A 19928-nucleotide genomic window follows, 5' to 3' on the forward strand; every position below is an offset into this window, starting at 1 on the left:
TACTTTTTTATTGTCTATGATGATGATTTATTAATGTGAGAACTGTCGGAACATTACTTCACTTTCTACTACTTAAAAAAATTGTACAATTGCAGTAGGTACTACAGCAATAAACCTTAAGAATGATCATGTGGTTAACTGTTGTTGGTCCCAAGCCTTGTGGTAATTGTTGAGCCTATTCCTCCACTTTATCTTGCATGTTCCTTAAATTGTGAATCTAAAGCTTGTCTTGGAGTCAGTGTAATACAAAATGTCCTTGCTGCTGTGTTGTGTTTTTATGACATTGACTATGAAAAATCAACAGTGCACAATAAATCCTTGAATGATAAGTTTCTTACAGTTCTTTGGCATTAATAATGATAATAATATAATGATGATGATGATGATGATGATGATGATGATGATGATGATGATGATGATGATGATGATGATGATCAACGCAATACAGCTGCATTGCTACATTGTCATGTCTTCTGGGGTATTCTGTATTTGCTAGTATTGTACATTCACTTGCGATGTGATCTACTGTTTCTATTTGGTGTTTGCAAAGTCTGCATTTATCTGCTGTGGTATTGGGATCTTTAATAATATGCTTGCTGTAATATCTGGTGTTTATTGCTTGATCCTGTATTGCAATCATGAACCCTTCTGTCTCACTGTATATATTGCCTTTTCTTAGCCATTGGAGAATGATGAATACAAATTATACTGGAACAGAACCATTATAACAGATAAAACAACACCACATAACAAACCTGACATCATAATCACCAATAAAAAGAAGAAATTAACACAACTAATCGAAATATCCATACCCAATACAACAAACATACAGAAGAAAACAGGAGAAAAAATTGAAAAATACATGCAATTGGCTAAGGAAGTCAAAGACATGTGGCATCAGGATAAAGTTGACATTATACCAATTATACTATCAACTACAGGAGTCACACCACACAATATCCACCAGTACATCAACGCAATACAGCTGCATCCAAACGCATATATACAACTACAGAAATCTGTAATTATTGATACATGTTCAGTTACCCGAAAGTTCCTAAATGCAATGTAACATATACTGTACAGTTAAAAGGAAGTCACGCTTGATCAAGGTCCGCGTCACTTTCCATTTTTAACCAGACATAATGTCTGAGACAGGAAATAATAATAATAATAATAATAATAATAATAATAATAATTAGATGACGGCATTTCCACAACTGCATTAATAGTTAAAAGAAATAAAGTTTCAAATTCAGAAACTGAATAATATAAACACCATATTCATTCAATTATAAGACGAGATTTTTTCGGGAATTCGCTACTCGAAAAATACAGGGTCGTCATACATTCACAAATTAAACTTTTGCTTATGAGGTCAATGTTTTTACATTGTTAAATAGACTAATATATGGCTCATCGTACATTCACAGATGAAACTTTGGCTATTGAGATTTCATACTGATTTTGTTTTGAACAATCCTTAAAGGAAGGACATGTCAAACAACACTTGTGTTTGAATAGGCTCAAGAATTCTTGCTATGCCGAAGCTCGATACAGTAGCAACCATGCTCGAACAATCGAGTGACGTTTGACTTGTAGCACCAATGCAAGCGATCTGTGTGAAACTATGAACTAGCCACAACAGTGTAATGCTCTGGTTAAAAATTGACAGTTTTGAGAAACACAGGAGGAAATAACATTAAATTCTATCAACTTACAAACTTTTGTAAAAGTTCTCTTACGTGTATGGGTACCATATATGTATATTTAGGCTGCTTTTTAAGTAAAGATAATGTTCAACGGTGAAAATCTTGTCCTTCAAAAAAATTCTGAACCCAAGCCAATATTATATTTGATTATGAGAAACTAATGACTTATCAAGTGGGTTGCAAATGAGAAATTTGGTCACTTTACACATATTACAATACTGGAGGAAATTGTTATTAGATTTTAATCAGCTTTGGAACAAGATGATGACATTCAGATGAAACAACAAGAAAAATTAATTTAGAATAAAATATGCAACAAATGAAATAAATCATATTAAACTGACTGTAATTATTGTTGTGAGAATAAATTACAACTGAAGACCTGTTGTGGAGACAGTATAAGCAGATGTCACTAGATTGTGGGCCGATCAAAGTTTGAGAACTGAACAGAATAATGATGATCTCTTACTAAGTATTAGTTGCTGTTGTCACACATGACCTGCAGCCTAAAAGATACTGCCATACATGTTTCACTCTTGCTGAATTACAGCACTATACAATGAGAGAAGGGAGGGGAGTGTTGAGCAGGCAGAAATTTCATCGTGCAGCCAACATTGGGAATGTATACTGCTTACTTTAGCTTTTTGTGAACATCTACCGTGTTTGAATTGCAGTTTGCCTGAATCCATTTGCACTTGGAATCGAACTTACTTTAAAATTGAACAGATACTCAACAGTAGTATAAATTTCTGCAGGAGATGAGAAAAGTGTAGATGGGGACCAGTGGCATGCTTAAGTGTTTTGTGCAGTAATCTTGTGGACACTAACTGTGAAGTATGATGGGAAGGACTGGGAGTGTCAGCTGCTGGTTCCACGCAGCCAGTAAAAGAGCAGTGGGCGGATGATATGTTTTGTTGGAAGCAAGAGGCATTGTTAACATTCTCACATCAGTACAGAATCATAATCCACTGCGTATTCAGGGAAAAAAGCTTTTCTTATGTCCCACAGTAACCACAACCTCAGAAATTGAAATATATTTAGAAGAAACAGCCAATTATTTGTGGCAACAGAGGTAAAAGTTTCACAGCTATCCTGTTAGGATGATAAAAAAATAGTAATTCCATAGATGACAGGCAAAGTAACAAAAACTGCAGTGAAGATAAAAAGTAACGTAAACAATTTTTTTTATTTCATTTCTCCTTGTGTTATCAAATTGTAGATAATCAATAAATGGCATAAATGTAGAATAGATGTAATGTTAACTCTTCAGACAAATCCCTTACATCAATAAAAGTTTGTAATTTGGATTAGTCAGAATTTCTCAAGGAGCCTCTTAAAAAAGGGGGTTAACTTACATTCAGGGTTCTTATACGTGTATAAATACAGTGTATGTATCAGTAGGCTGATTTCCTCAGTAGCTACAGTGAAAATTTCACAAGCTGTTGAGGTGAATAGCTGCTTTAAATGCTAATCAAATGACCAAAGCGCGCGCGCGCACATGCGCACACACTGCTAATCAAATGACCAAAGCGCGCACGCGCGCGCCCACACACACACACACACACACACACACACACACACACACACACACACAGAGAGAGAGAGAGAGAGAGAGAGAGAGAGAGAGAGAGAGAGAGAGAGAGAGAGAGAGAGAGAGAGGGGTTACATTTTTGTAAAGCACTGTATACAGTAATTTGCGACCCAAAACAAAATCCTAAAATATTATACATTGTGTTTCAGGAGCTTGAGTGAAGAGGAGGATATGGCAAAAGAAACGGAAAAGCAAGAGCTACCAAAATCAGAGACAAAAGATATTAAAACTGATGAAATAGAATGTTCGCAAGAAGCAACCTTCCAAGAGTTGGAAACAATGACAGCTGCTCAGAAAGAGTAAGTTACTATCAAGCTTGGTATTTGTAAGAATGAAAGCTATACAGTAGGTAATGGGAGGGTTCCATACTTAATTTTATAGCAAATTGCATTAAATCAGTTTCTTCAGGCACTATTGTGATTTTATGTGGATTATTGAAGTGTGAACAGTTTAATGCTGTCAATGTAATGTTAGTACTGTGTAACTTTTTTGTAGCAAGTCTGTTTGTTTTTACTGTAAATTTTCACTGTACCATTAATTGTTATAATCTAACCCTTAGCAGCCCTGTTTTTCATTAGTTTTACTGCAGAAGTATTTTGGTTCTCTTTTAAAGGATATGGCACCTTTCAATTGGAAGCATGGCCCTGGGAGCCTCAGTATGTATAATTTTTACCAGTTAGCGATTGAGGATTCCAAGATTTTCCTTAGCCAGACATAATTTTCCCTGAACTTTTACACTGCTTCTAGATAAATGCTGAAGCAAGGGACAGGAATTTCTTTAGAGCTTCCACTAATAATTTGGGATCTCTTACAGTTATTATGTTGACTGGGCAATGTATCACCTAAAGTGCATGTACAAAAAGCCTTCTTTGTACCCCAGTCAGTCAGCTACTGGTCTAGCAGGTTCTGAAGTGTAGAACACTCCTGAGCCGTTTAGATGTATCTTATAGTCATCACTCTTACAGTGGAATTATAGGAAGTTGCAGTCTACCTTGTTACAGACATTTTGAAATAACTCGTTAAATTTAGAAGTTCCACAGATTTCAAACTATGTGTTTGAACATTTCTTGCAATTTTACTTGTCCTCTGGCCGAACCTACAAGTTTGCGTCTGTGGAGCCACGCCATATGCATGTGTTTCAGAGTATCTATTTACATATCTGCCACTAAACTTGACATAGCAGCCTCTAGTCAAATGCACTTTTAGTAGAGGACCCTATTATTCGTCCGCAGCTGCTGGTCTATCGGCTAGCATTGCTGCCTCTGGATAACGGGGTCCCGGTTCAATTACCAGCCAGGTTGGGGATTTTCTCTGCCCGGGGATTGTGTGTTTGTGTTGTCCTCGTCATGTCATCATCATTTGTGAAAGTGGCTTGATTGGACTATTTATGGATTGGGACTTCGTACGGACGCTGATGCGTACGGACGCTGATGACCACAGAGTTGAGTGCGCTGATGACAACACAGTTGAGCGCCTTGCAAACCAAAGATCACCACTCCTCTTATGTATCCCATGAATCAGTTGCATTCTATTAATCGGTGTGATTTCTGTACATTGTACAGAAATTGCAAAGGAATGTAAGGTTTTACACCAATTTCTCTTCATATTTTTCTTGTTTGGTCACTTACACGGTTCCTCCCAGGGCATTTTTGCCACAGATTGAATTTTTTACAGGAGTGGTTTCAGGACTCAGAATTCCAGTCCAAGAATAAAATGCTGAGAGCAACTGGCTTTCCACTAGTTGCCTATCCATGTACTTTATTGTATCATCTCTGTACGCCCTGGAATTCTACTGTTTCTAGGGAATTACTTAATGGTGAATGTTAGGTCTCAGTGCAAATGTCAGTCATTAGAACCAAACTACGTAATTAATTGATATATTGTGACTTATTGATACAATGACTTATTTTTCAGATCAAAAGAGGAAGGGTACAGTGGTTCAAACTCTTCAGATGAGTCAGATGGTGGCCAAACAAAACAGCAAATCGTGAAGAAACCTCTTGAGAAGAGATCCTATTATGATCATCCAGAAAAGTACAGGAAAACTTTGCGTCTTTCTTCTGATCAGATAGTAAGAATGCATTACATTGCAGTGTAATTAATAATTATTTGTAGACGTGCAGAATTGAATTTATTTTTGTTACTTTTCAGGCTAAGCTAAATCTCCAGGAAGGTGCTAATGAGGTTGTCTTCAGTGTTACCACAGCATACCAAGGAACAACTAGGTGCAAATGCCACATATACCGTTGGCGTTATGATGATAAGATTGTTATCTCTGACATTGATGGGACAATTACCAAGTAAGTTGCTTTGACATAACTGTCCAGCATCTTGTTCTTATCATCTCGTGTGTAAATGTACATTTGATCATTCATGGTACAGATCCATACTTACAGTGCATCATTTTACTTAGGTCTGACGTTCTTGGGCATATCTTACCCATTGTTGGGAAGGACTGGGCACAGAGTGGAGTAGCACAACTTTTCACAAAAATAAAAAATAATGGCTATAAGCTGTTATATCTCTCAGCACGGGCCATTGGTAAGCATGTTTCTTCTTTTCTCTGTTGTGTGATTTTCAATTTATGTCAGTAGTGTTAGTGACTACGTGATACGATAGCAAAGTAGCAATTCTTGCCTTTCATTAGCGGTATTTCTCATTGTCATTACACCATAGATTCATGCTTAATTTTTTTTTTTACCTCTGCTAACTAATATATACACTTAGATATTTTAGAAACAAAATTTGTGAAGAACCACTGGGAACACTTTTGATAAACATTTTTTGCAAGAGTCAGCCAATTGTTCTTTCATCTATGGATGATTTTTTACATTGATCCTAGACTTCTCAGTTCTGCACAAGAATAGCGGCGCGCGCGCGCACCCACACACACCACACACACACACACACACACACACACACACACACACAGTAGAATGACAGTTCTTTTTGAATTTTTAAAAATATTTACGTTTCTGTCACTAAACTACCCTTTGCTATATAGCATTAAGAGATATCATTAAATATTTCAGTTTCATTCTGTTATTGCAGTGTGTAGACTGACAATATTCCCCTGTTTTATTTGTTGATATGTCAGTTAGTGTTTGTTCTGATGTGTACTTGTAGCATTGTGAGATAAACTTTTTGTTCGTTCGTTAAAAAGTCACATAGCTATTTATTTGATTAATTTTCTGAAAAATGATTTCGTTTGTGTACAGGTCAGGCACGTGTAACAAGAGAATACCTTAAGTCTATAAAACAAGGGAATCTCTCGCTGCCTGAGGGCCCACTGTTGCTCAACCCCACCAGTTTGATCAGTGCATTCCACAGGTATTTGTAAACAAAACTCTAGCTTATTGTACACCCACACATGATTCATAAACTCACATTGATAGAGAGGTTGTACACACAAGAAGAGACAACTATTAATAAAGCACAACAAGCACTGAAATTTTGTCACTTTTGCTCGTATGTACATTCTCTCATATGTGTAGTGTATATCTTTTACTGGTGCTGTGTGGTATAGAAATTTACTTTTTCAGTAATTCATTTCCAACTTATGATTGCTACTCAGAAGGAAGAAAACTTGTTTCTGCTATAACATGAAGCTCGTGGGTTTCCAGCTGAGTAAGTTCCCCAAAATGGTGTATTCAACTCACTGAGAAAGACAATGAGATGATGATCATCATAATACTTAGGGGTAGAGTTTAAATTTGGAAACTCCTGTTACAATGTTGAAAGCTGAAGGCATTTCTTGCCTGGTCCTTTCATACGCACCGGCAAACCATGGGATAAGTAGTTACTTAAATGCAGTCATTTTCCTCTTAGGATTGTGTATCTGTTGAAAAAGAAAGTGCGACAGTTATTTTATGTTTATTGTTTCAGCCAGGCTGTTGTCATGTTGTTGTTGTGGTCTTCAGTCCTGAGACTTGTTTGATGCAGCTCTCCATGCTACTCTATCCTGTGCAAACTTCATCTCCCAGTACCTACTGCAACCTACATCCTTTTGAATCTGCTTAGTGTATTCATCTCTTGGGCCCCCTCTATGATTTTTACCCTCCACGCTGCCCTCCAATACTAAATTGGTGATCCCTCGATGCCTCAGAACATGTCCTACCAACCGATCCCTTCTTCTAGTCAAGTTGTGCCACAAGCTCCTCTTCTCCCCATTTCTATTCAATACCTCCTCATTAGTTATGTGATCAACCCATCTAATCTGCAGCATTCTTCTGTAGCACCACATTTCGAAAGCTTCTATTCTCTTCTTGTCCAAACTGGTTATCATCCATGTTTCACTTCAATACATGGCTACACTCCATGCAAATACTTTCAGAAATGACTTCCTGACTCTTAAATCTATATTCGATGTTAACAAATTTCTCTTCTTCAGAAACGCTTTCCTTGCCATTGCCAGTCTACATTTTATATCCTCTCTACTTCGACCATCATCAGTTATTTTGCTCCCCAAATAGCAAAACTCCTTTACTACTTCAATTGCCTCAGTTCCTAATCTAATTCCCGCAGCATCACCCGACTTAATTCGACTACATTCCATTATCCTTGTTTTGCTTTTGTTGCTGTTCATCTTATACCCTCCTTTCATGACACTGTCCATTCCGTTCAACTGCTCTTCCAAGTCCTTTGCTGTCTCTGACAGAATTACAATGTCATTGGCGAACCTCAAAGTTTTTATTTCTTCTCCATGGATTTTAATACCTACTCCAAATTTTTCTTTTGTTTCCTTCACTGCTTGCTCAATATACAGATTGAATAACATCGGGGGAAAGGCTACAACCCTGTCTCACTCCCTTCCCAACCACTGCTTCCGTTTCATGTCCCTTGACTCTTACAACTGCCATCTGGTTTCTGTACGAATTGTAAATAGGCTTTCACTGCCTGTATTTTACTCCTGCCACCTTCAGAATTTGAATGAGAGTATTCCAGTCAACATTGTCAAAAGCTTTCTCTAAGTCTACAAATGCTAGAAATGTAGGTTTGCCTTTCCTTAATCTAGCTTCTAAGATAAGTCGTAGGGTTAGTATTGCCTCACGTGTTCCAGTATTTCTACGGAATCCAAACTGACCTTCCCCGGGGTCGGCTTCTACTAGTTTTTCCATTCGTCTGTAAAGAATTCGCGTTAGTATTTTGCAGCTGTGGCTTATGAAACTGATAGTTCGGTAATTTTCACATCTGTCAACACCTGCTTTCTTTTGGATTGGAATTATTATATTCTTCTTGAAGTCTGCGGGAATTTCGGCTGTCTCATACATCTTGCTCAACAGAGGGTAGAGTTTTGTCATGACTGGCTCTCCCAAGGCCGTCAGTAGTTCTAATGGAATGTTGTCTACTCCCGGGGCCTTGTTTCTACTCAGATCTTTCAGTGCTCTGTCAAACTCTTCACACAGTATCATATCTCCCATTTCACCTTCATCTACATCCTCTTCCATTTCCATGATATTGTCCTCAAGTACGTCGCCCTTGTATAGACCCTCTATATACTCCTTCCACCTTTCTGCTTTCCCTTCTTTGCTAAGAACTGGGTTTCCATCTGAGCTGTTGATATTCATACAAGTGGCTCTCTTTTCTCCAAAGGTCTCTTTAATTTTCCTGTAGGCAGTATCTATCTTACCCCTCGTGAGATAAGCCTCTACATCCTTACATTTGTCCTTTAGCCATCCCTGCTTAGACATTTTGCACTTCCTGTCAATCTCATTTTTGAGACATTTGTATTCCTTTTTGCCTGCTTCATTTACTGCATTTTATATTTTTTCCTTTCATCAATTAAATTCAATATTTCTTCTGTTACCCAAGGAGTTCTACTAGCCCTTGTCTTTTTACCTACCTGATCCTCTGCTGCCTTCACTACTTCATCCCTCAGAGCTACCCATTCTTCTTTTACTGTATTACTTTCCCCCATTCCTGTCAATTGTTCCCTTATGCTCTCCCTGAAACTCTACACAACCTCTGGTTTAGTCAGTTTATCCAGGTCCCATCTCCTTAAATTCCCACCTTTTTGCAGTTTCTTCAGTTTTAATCTACAGTTCATAACCAATAGATTGTGGTCAGAGTCCACACATCATCCCCTGGAAATGTCTTAAAATTTAAAACCTGGTTCCTAAATCTCTGTCTTTACATTACATAATCTATCTGAAACCTGTTCTTCCATGTATACAGCGCTGTTGTCAGTGACACACACACACACACACACACACACACACACACACACACAGCAAATCTTTTTCTTGTTTACCAGTGACATCACATGGTAATTTGTTGTAGACGTAATTAGTTATTGGTTAATATATCTTTCACCTTCAATTAATTCTATGTTTTTATATTTTCAGAGAGGTAATAGAAAAGAAGCCTGAGGAATTCAAGATCTCATGCCTCCGTGATATTCAAGCATTGTTTCCAGAAAACAGCAAGCCATTCTATGCTGGATATGGCAATAGAATTAATGTAAGTGTGTTGCTCATCAGAGGCGTTTTGGTATCAGTAATAATATTCGAATATGAAGAGAGAATTGGTTAAGAGTTTGCAATTAAATACAGTGATCTTATGTTTCTGGCGAATATGTGCCCTTCAGGGTTCACTTTTTTTTCTCTTTGAGAAAGTTGTATTCTTCAATCCATTCATGCGGATCAACATTTTATCGTATGGAATTTGTTGGCCGGGAGGCCCTATTCGGGGGAGTTCGGCCACCAGCCACACACACCGTTGTGGAGTCTCTCGGCGTGTTCATTTTTGTTTGTGAGTATTTGATGGAGAACACTGCTGACAGCACAATACATGCGGAGATTCATGCCGATGGTAAAATAAGTGCTGTGATTCCCTTTTTTAGTGCTAAAGGCATTTAAGTGCTGAAATTCGTTATCAGATAAGTGAAGTATATGAAGAAAATGAGTGATACGATGGTCCGCAAACAGTTGAGACATCTTGAAGATGGCCATTCGAATGTGCATGATAAGGAAGGAGGTGACCTCCAATCGCGACTGATGACTCAGTGCAGAAAGTTGGTAAAAAGAGGGAGAGAACAGACACTTTACAGTTTTGATGTCATGTGAAGTTTCCTCAAGTGTCAAGAAGTGTGCTTTTTACATTTGTTATAGAAGGGTTTAAATTATTGAAAGTTATACTCTCACTGGGTACCGAAAATGCTGACTTACGTGCACAAAAGCAAACATGTAGCCAATTCATTGACTTTCCCAGAACAGTACAATGAGTTTTTTAGTGAAATTGTGATGGGCCACAAAACATGGATGGCTTATGTTACACATGAATGAAAGCAGCTGTCCAGGGAATGGCAGCATCATCACAACCCAAGAAAAATTCAAGCAAACAATTTCAGCCCACAAAATCTTATGTAATGTTTGTGGAAAAGGAAGGAGGTGTTGCTTCTGGATATTTCCCCCTCGTGGCGACACCAGTTATCGTGAGACCTCAAAAAATTGTGCCATGCAGTTCAAAACAAAAAGTGTGGCATGCTGAGTAAGGGAATTGTTTTGTTTCATGACACACACACACACACACAGCCAGTCAAACTTGAGCTGATCAGATCATTTGGCTGGTAACAACTTTATCACCCTTTGTACATCCCTGATTTAGCGCATAGTGACTACCATGTGTTCCTGCAGCATCTGGGTGGTCAGTGCCATGGTGACGACAAAGGTGTCAAAATGACTTTGTTGCAGTAGTTATATAATCAGGTGGTAGATTTCAACGAGAATGGTATTAAAAAGCTGGTTGCACAGTATGATAAGTGCTGCCTTAATATTGGTGGGAATTATGCCGAAAAGTAGATTGTAAAGTGCAGACTTTCACGTAAAAATAAAATGCTGAGAAAAGTCTACTAGTTTTTTATTTTTGTTTCAAAAAGGTACTCAAAAATGCACCTAGTAATTTTCTGTAAAGATGCAAACATTTCATGTCATATTTTTGTTCTTCTACTTGTAGTTGCTGTATGATTTTTGCTTACGCATTTCTGAATAGGACATTTCGACCTGGAGAATACTTTTCAGTGCTTTTGAGACCACCTGAGTCTCACTCGGACATTGACTGTACCGTTGCATATGTAGGCCTTGGATACCACCTTGAAAGTACTAAGGATTTTCCATTTAGGTTAAACCACGGTGGTATGTAATGTTCTCCTGTCGGTCACTTAATCCTTAGACTTCCTAAACTTTAACCCACACACTTAAACAGCACTCCATGATTGCTTATTGAAACTGAAGTCTGCTGTAATTCATCACTTTTGTGGTGGAATAGCTGGTTACTTTCTGGAAAGAAAATCTTATTTTCATTTCTACTCTCAGTAAGGAGCTGACGTCAAACTGTCACTTTATTGTAACAAAGAAAATGCCAGGATGGAAACAATAAACAAAAATGAGGAAAGATAACCTGTCTCTTGAAGCTTCTTTGGAATTTACACTTTGTCGTTTCTGAAGGTCTTGAGCGTCTTTGCCCATTATTGTTTCTGTATTTGTTGCAAACAATGGTTTCATTAGTAACTAGATTTCACTTAAGAATGAAAAGCACTGTAATAAATTAAATTATTGATAATAATTAATTCTCTCGTCTTTGTTTTGAACAGAAACTACATGTGAACATAATATTAAAAAAGTGTTCCTTAGCTGTTAAAGTAGTCAGTTACATGAAATTGAGTAGCATGCTGAGCAGAACTGTTGTGTTTGTTGTTGGGAAGGTGTAAGAATGGTCCACCACTATTCTTATGAGGTTCTAATTGTAATATTTTCGTTCTGATGCTGATAGATCAAGCCGTGCGTTTGTCACAAAACTAAAAATAGCTCCTTGGCACCTACTTTATAATCAAAAAGTAACTGCTTCTCTAATAGGTATCATGCCATTTCAAAGTTAGTACTAAGACAACATTGTATTTATTTTACATATTAGCTTTGTCTATTTTAACTGAATACACTGCAATGTAGTGACTCCTTTTTATGCAATCCGCAGAAATTGTGGTGGAATAGTGTTCTGTATTTATGGGACTTGAATTCTAATGAATAAACTGAATACGCATATTACATGTTATATTATTTTGTTCCAAAAAAAATATTATTTGTTTAAGAAAATAGTGTTTCAACACATTAATAATTTTTCTACTATTCTTTTGTATTTATTAGCTTGTCATACAGTAATAGAACCCAGCTTTAGCCACTTGGTAACATTATTTCATATTAGGGTGTAACACGGTAACATACCTGGATAATTTATTGTACCTGACAATGGGCGCAAAAACTTGAGCTCATACATAAAGTGCTGAGACTGAAATACTGTATCTCGTTTGTGTTCGTTTCTGCTTTCAGGATGTATGGGCGTATCGTGCTGTGGGCATTCCAATTTTCAGAATATTCACCATTAATCACAGGGGGGAACTGAAACATGAATTGACGCAGACATTCCAATCTTCGTAAGTAGTTTTAGAAAATTATTTAATATTTTGGCACTTCCTCTCACTCTCTCTCCATCTGCCTGTTTATCTTTTTGTAGATAGCTTAAGATCATTTACAATTTTACATTGTAGAAAGTTATCGATTCTTTAGATTTTGAATTATCAAAAGTAAAATAATGATCTTAATTCGGATAGAAATTTAAGGTCTTTTAGTATTTAGTTTGTGGCTGGTGTTCCATTTACAGTATCAATGTAATTTTTTGTGCATGCTGTTACACAATTTTTATTTGCTTTTTCAGTTACTCAGGACAAAGTTGCATTGTGAATGACTTATTCCCACCACTTGTAGTATGTTAAAGCAACTTAAACTGCACTGCAGCTAATTACAATGAGATATATTGATTTACTCGACCATTTTTACCGATGGCCATCAGTCTTCTGGACCAAGAAATGTTAGGGTGTGTAGCTGTATCACCAGCTGCCATCTGGTAAGGGCTGTGACTGATGCGCATGTTGTGCGTTTGAGACTTCTGCTAGTTTCTTGTGCCTGCATGTCCAGTTACTTCCTTATGTCATTGTGGTTCTATAACTGGAAGGCATTTGACTCAAATGTGCTAAATTTCCCAACATTTGAAACGTTTCATTCTCTGAGATATTCTCTTAATTTTCACATTTCTTCAATACTGGTCACACCAACAAGATTTAGTTAAACTTGTTCAACATTTGATTTCTAGCTGGAGCAGTGATTGACCTCACTCTCAACACCTTAACAGGAGAAATAATGAACAAAGTGACAGTCAATTTGTTAACTCCTCTACTGTTGATTCTATGACATAACCTGCACCTTATTCTAGCAGAGCTTTGTCTTGGATTAGCAACCATGAGAACTTGCAACTAATGGTTGTGTGTTTCAGCATGTATGTTCTATTCTTTTGCTAACTGGGAAAAGCAACACTTACATTGTCATCATTTAAAGTCTGTTCTTTTGCTGATGCTTCTTGTTTTCATTGGTGTTCATTACTCAGTAACTTAGTGAAAGCTTTGGCTTCACAGGACAGCCATTTCAGCTTAAAACATAACAAACATGTTCATGAGCATGCTGGAAGCATTTAAATATTATTTTTTACATTTGTGAAAGAGTGCTTATTGTTCCTTAATTTACAGTAGTGTAATCAGTGTTTGTCTGTAAAATACAAACAATTAAAGGAATTTCTAACAAATAGATTTTGGGTGCAAAAGTTAATGTCATCCAGGTACACACATTGTTAAAATAGTGGTACATGAACAATGGACATACATGTGACTTGATAAATTCGTGCATCTTCAGTAATTTCCTCAGTGCACTAAATCTGCACCATGACTTGTATTTGTCTCTTATATTCATTGAACAGTTACTAAATTTTGTGAACAGTGCCCTTAAACATTAACAGAACTTGGTGGGGGTTGATAGCATTGGAAAGGATTTTGAATTTGTGCAGCGGTAGTATCAGTTTGCACTGCAGTCAGCCGCAGTATGATGTTTTTGTGAAACAATGTAGATGTGTGGTTTTATGTTGAAAATTTCTTTACCCTTTATTAATTCTTTCTCATAATTGTAGATACCACTGACTTGGATTTCACACATGATTGTGTCAGTAACTTTCGTAACTTTAAAGGGTTTATAAAGTGAAAAAACATCCAGAGTTAATTGCTTCAAGGTACATGTGAACACAGTGCAGAGGGCTGGCTGAAGATTTTCTTTAATACACTAGATCCTCATTTGGAAGGAAAAAGATAAAGATCCTCACCCAGTCCTTCAGATGTTTATTTCCCAAGGTTTGCTATGTGGAAAGCCTGGTTTTGATTATTGGTAGTGCCAGGTATTTTTCCTTGGTGGGAGAATGAAATTGGGTGCTTTCAACCTCATTAGGACATTTGAGGAGCTAATTGTATAAATAACTGCTCCAGGATTCAGAAAGTTGACAACTGGAAGAGTGGTGTGCTATTCCCTACATCCCTCAATACTGCATCCAAGTAATTCTGTAGGCAAAGCATAAGGACAGTGCTGACTTCACACTGTCCTTACCCAGTTAAAGCTGATGTTTGATGTGAAATGACTGAGTTGTCAATAAGATATAACCCTATCCTACTGTCTCCCCTTTATGATGCTTTTAGTGAGAAGTATGGGAACATAAGATATTCATTCGTGGGTAAAAGTAGGAATACATTGTGCGGTAGATTAAATAGAAGCTGACCGCATTTATAAGTTGTCTTCATGGATTTTGTATTGGTTGGTAGTGATACTCATTATAAGCTTACTGGTTGCTGATTTTGTAGAAGAAAGGGAAGGAGGGAGGGAATTTATGGTGAAAGTGATGGAAAGATACAGAAGTATGTGGAAGGCATATTAACAGGTATGTTTGGAGATTGCAGCAGAGGCTCATTCTGCTCTGGATTTATTTTTGTATAGTTTTAAATTGCAAATGTACATGATTAGAAAAATATATTTGAATATTTGGAAGTTAGTTGTAAGCCACAACACGGAATGAAACCTGAATCTCTGTTAGAAATTTTTGGAATAATAATAATAATAATAATAAAAACACTGTGCTTCAAGTTATTAGCTCAGCTGCTAAATCATGTATTGAAAATATCAAAGATCTGAAATTAAAAGCATTTATGACTCATTTTTGATCTGCAATGATTACCTACAGTACACACATTTGTTCTGAGTGTTGGGTTCATTTGGTCTAGTTTTGGAATTTTGCAGTGGGAACAAGATTGTGGTAATTGTTACAACAATACTGATTTTTGCATCATCAAGTTCACTCTGCAACTGTTGTCATGACTTCCTATGAGTTTGAAGATCCTGTCACACTTGTAAAATTTAGGTTACGATGCGCCATACTATCAACTGTGAATAGTGAAGTAATATCTTAAATGAAATCATTTGAATATTCAAAATAATTGTTGTCCAATCCTTGTACAAAACACACACACACGCAAGGGAGAGAACATTTGGCATGCTACTGCAGGAAAACATTTTTCAGAGTTACACATTGATCATAGTATCCAAAATAAAACTTTTGAGCTATTTATTACTTGAGTGTTTCTGTACCATTTTCAGTGGCTCCTCAATGTTATCTTCAACTGAAATTTTATTTTCCAGGTATTCTAACATGAGCTACATTGTGGATCAGATGTTTCCACCTCCTCCAGAAGATACAGCTGAAGATTTCTCCAATTTTGTTTATTGGCGAGATCCCATTGCTGAGATAGAACTGGATCCATCACTTGTGTCAGGCCATTCTGCAATATCAGCTAATGAGGCAGGACACAAGAAAGCAGCTGGCACAGCTTAGTTATTATTTATTCATATAAGTACCCTCATTTAGATTCTCTGCCACATTGTTCACTTGTTACACAAGTCCTGAATTAAAAAAAAAATTGCTTTAAAAGAGTGGTAAATGTGTTTGTTGGTAGCAGATGAGCCATTTTATGAAATTAAATACCAGGCTTTGTTTTGTGTGTGTGTGTGTGTGTGTGTGTGTGTGTGTGTGTGTGTGTGTGTGTAGAAATGTGGTTGACCAGAGAAAGCAGCTTGCATTGAGTAATTTTTAAGTGCAAACAATTTTTTGACAGTATTTCAGCACTCTTAGGTGCAAAACTAAACTGGATCGTAATATTCTGTCCTTTGTACTTGATTTTAGGTGCTAAAATATACATTGTGATTGATTCTCCAGAACAATAGGAGTTCGTTTGCAAATTTACTAAAAAGCCATTAGTTATTTTTTTCTTTGTGCCCTTATTGTGACAAAAAAAAAAAGAAAAAAGGTGAAACACAAGGTTCCATGAAATGCCTTAGACTGTTTCTGTTGTATTTGATGATGAATTAGTTTTTTTTTTTCAAATTTGGCAAAGGAGCTTGCACCTAAGTGTAACACCCATTGTTATGAGAGGCTACAGCACATTATATCAGTTTAAATAACTTGACCCAAACTGATATGGTTTTCTACTGATGTTTTCGTAGAAAGGTTAGGTAGCTATATGTTGTGAGTCATGCTTCTTTTTTTCCCTATTCTCGAGGAGAATTTTGTGATATATGATTAAGTTCAGAATGATTCCTATTGACCTTATAGTAATTTTTGTACATAGTACCTTATCAATATTTTTTTAGGTCATAAATTTTGAGTTTTTTCTGAAACATGTTTGATCTCTCTTAACTCCATTCCAGATTATATAGGTCTGGTGTCAAGTATCTGTTGCATAAAAAATGAGTTTGTAACTTCGTTTAAATGTAGAAATAGAAAGTTTATATATGTTGCACTGTTCGTATGACTGTTCATTGACAGTGTATTTATTTACACTTCTTGAGCACTAATACAAAGACTGAGTAATGTACAAACTAGCGCTTCACCAGACCTCTTTTGTTAGCGCAAGTAATTTAAATTTAGTCAACACACCATATAGTACAATATTTTGTATTTGTTTTATTGTGTTTTCCTTCGTTGTATGAAGGTTTGTGCTATTTGTACCATTTATGTAACACTCCTTGTGTACTGAATTACAATACCTGTGTCTTTCCTGACAGCATCTATTAGTTCAGCTTTAGTGAATGTAATTTGTTTTTCTTTTTTCTGTTTCAAATGCCATGACATTTTGTTAAGTCCAGAGCACAATACACCAAATAAAGTTTCAATAAAAGATTTGTGATGATATAAAACAATTTTCAATTATATTTCAGTACTGGATGTTATTTTGCCAGTGTCATACAAACAAGTGAATGACTCAGTCAAGTGCAGAAATAAATTACATACTGTAAACTTTCTCTATTCATTCACAAATTGTTGCCTGAATCCTCTCATGGATGGAGCCTTCAGGGATGTGGATCAAGCCAAATAAGACATTAACTGGCGGAAGCAGCTGCTGAAGGCTGCTTCTGTGAAGTATGTAATAACCAATTACAACTAATTCTGACATATTCATCAAGATTATAGTGAGAAATATATCTATATTTCTTCATTAATACAAGCACTGCCTGATGAACAAGTGGAGCACCCAGAAGGCCTGCTCAGATGACAATGTAATATTGTACTGACCATTGGTAATGATCAGTCACAACTCTCTGTGATGGGTAGAACAGCCACCATTATCCATTAATGATATGTTAGTGTCATCAGGCACGGTAGGTAATGTAAGGGGCGTGAATAGCGAGATGTCGAGTGATCACCAGTAGTCACAGAAATGCCGCATGCTTCACATGCAACAGTGGTACCAGCACCTGACAAGAGTTTGAAAGGGGCCTCATTATTGGTGCCCATTTGGCCAGCTAATTAAATCATTTTGTGGAGCTTTCAGATATGATAGTGATCTGATGTTTGACTATGTGGGACCAGCCCCCAGAGCTACACCATTTCCAAACCAGGAAAAACTTTATAGTAGCGGGCCCCCCTTTGAGCGTTTGAGGTAGGATGACAAAAATGAAAAAAAAATTTAAAAAAAAGTTCATTTTGTTATGCATATCTTACTGAAGAGTTTGTTGTATAAAACGTTTGTTTGGGGAAATGTAAGAGATGTTATTTAGTCTTAAGCGTGCCAAGGTGAAGTCCCACACCTCTTCACACAGCATTGTTCTGTTGTATGTCATTGTATTTCACTCCGTAGAGTTCAAGTGTGTGTATTTTGTAATGGAAGCCATCAAACATTTATTCAGGACAGTGGAAATCGAAATGTTCTGTGGTGCCTCTCCTGCTCCCAGTCGGCCTGTTTGACATCCTATCCCCCCCTCATTTTTTTTAGAAATTAAAAAAAAAAAAAACCCTAAAGTTACACTAGATGGGATTATTTGTAATGGGAGAATAACATCACTTGGGAAAATTTGCACTCTTAATTGCCTATTAGCTAATAACTTTCTCTTTTGTGTGGCATAAAATTAAATGTAGGAAACATAAAACCAGTACAGATTTCTTCTATCCTCAAGTCCCAGCATCTTTTCTCTATAACCTTGCTACAGCTTCGCATGACATGCATTCCTTTCGGTGAAAGAATCTATTACCTCATCAAAGTTCGTCAAGCATTTTGCTACATGAATAGTAATCAGGTTGGATGTAATTACATCTATTTTGTGACTGTCTGCTAGATAAAATGAAATAGGTCTTTCTAATGCTCCAGCAATTGTAACACATGCCAAATAAGCGATATTCTTTTGGCACAAATGGTCATTTTTTACCTATCTCATGCATAAATAACATGACAGAATATAAGTCACGAAGTGCCAGTACCAAATGCGTACTAGGCCTATTGCAAGCAAATAGTTTTATGTTAGGAAATAGTTTCACATTTGATTCATATGCACCAGTATCTCAAGCACGAGATTCAAAAGTAGCAGTACAAAATTTTTATATATTTAGAATCATCATATTCCTCCATACAATTTGTGTGATGTCCTCCTTTCTTCTCCTTCCCTGTTATAATAATCTATCTTATCACTAATGCTGTAACTATTCCTGCCATTGTCAAAACTTATTCTCTGGTTAAATTCAATAATCATGTGAGAATCAGTGGTTCAGTTATCCCGTGTTTATTCTCCAGTTAGGCATTGTTACATGTTGTACATGTTTTCTGCGCATTCTGAGAATAGAACTTAACATGACTGCTAACTGGGGACTGTCCAACTGGCCATTCATTAGTAGTGTAGTGGTCTGGCAAAAATTTTATGCCGAAATTTCATTTTCTTGGATACACCAAGAAGATTATGTAATCCTTCTTACCTATTATTCCTATTAGTTATTTATTTCTACTCAGGTAGTCTGAATCTACGGGTTTCACTAATGATTATAACACTGATCATTCTCTCACCCAGTCAACCAACAAAACAAACAGCAATTGGCGTTCACCTGTTTGGGTTTATTCAGCTCAGCTTGTATGGGCCTGTCTCTTTGTGTGTGGGAAGATTTTTTATTTCTAGATCTGAAGGGGATTCCCCTGGCAGACACATCGTGTACACTATGCATGCATTAAAAAATCAACTTAATGATTCATTCAGAAATCAACTTAGAATGTATCCAAAAATGTTCAAAATCGTGTCAGTAATTGATAGAGCAACGTGTGCTGGATGCTAGGCACTTTGTGAAACAAGATTTATTTTCTTGAAGAATATTCATTTGGCAGTCCCTGTACCCCCCCCCCCCCCCCCCCCCCAAACCCCTTGAGGTACTAATAATAAAGAAAGATT

General features: G+C 36.8%; 1 protein-coding gene across 6 annotated transcripts in view; it reads left to right on the top strand.

Annotated features, from left to right (window-relative positions):
- Positions 1 to 17517, top strand: part of LOC124606047 (phosphatidate phosphatase LPIN2) — a 306193-nt gene extending 288676 nt beyond the window's left edge. For 5 of the 6 annotated variants that reach the window (XM_047138010.1, XM_047138027.1, XM_047138044.1 and 2 more), the window contains 8 exons: positions 3456 to 3605; positions 5221 to 5377; positions 5458 to 5606; positions 5720 to 5847; positions 6525 to 6636; positions 9651 to 9765; positions 12630 to 12733; positions 15864 to 17517. In XM_047138010.1, the coding sequence (XP_046993966.1) occupies positions 3456 to 3605; positions 5221 to 5377; positions 5458 to 5606; positions 5720 to 5847; positions 6525 to 6636; positions 9651 to 9765; positions 12630 to 12733; positions 15864 to 16056 (1108 nt within the window). In that variant the 3' untranslated portion in view covers positions 16057 to 17517. Of the gene's footprint in view, positions 1 to 3455; positions 3606 to 5220; positions 5378 to 5457; positions 5607 to 5719; positions 5848 to 6524; positions 6637 to 9650; positions 9766 to 12629; positions 12734 to 13014; positions 13204 to 15863 lie in introns of all 6 variants that reach the window. The other variant, XR_006978694.1, reaches the window with a different exon arrangement.
- Positions 17518 to 19928: the final 2411 nt, after the last annotated feature.

Source organism: Schistocerca americana, chromosome 1, assembly GCF_021461395.2.
Source record: "Schistocerca americana isolate TAMUIC-IGC-003095 chromosome 1, iqSchAmer2.1, whole genome shotgun sequence".
Taxonomy (NCBI): Eukaryota; Metazoa; Arthropoda; class Insecta; order Orthoptera; family Acrididae; genus Schistocerca; species Schistocerca americana.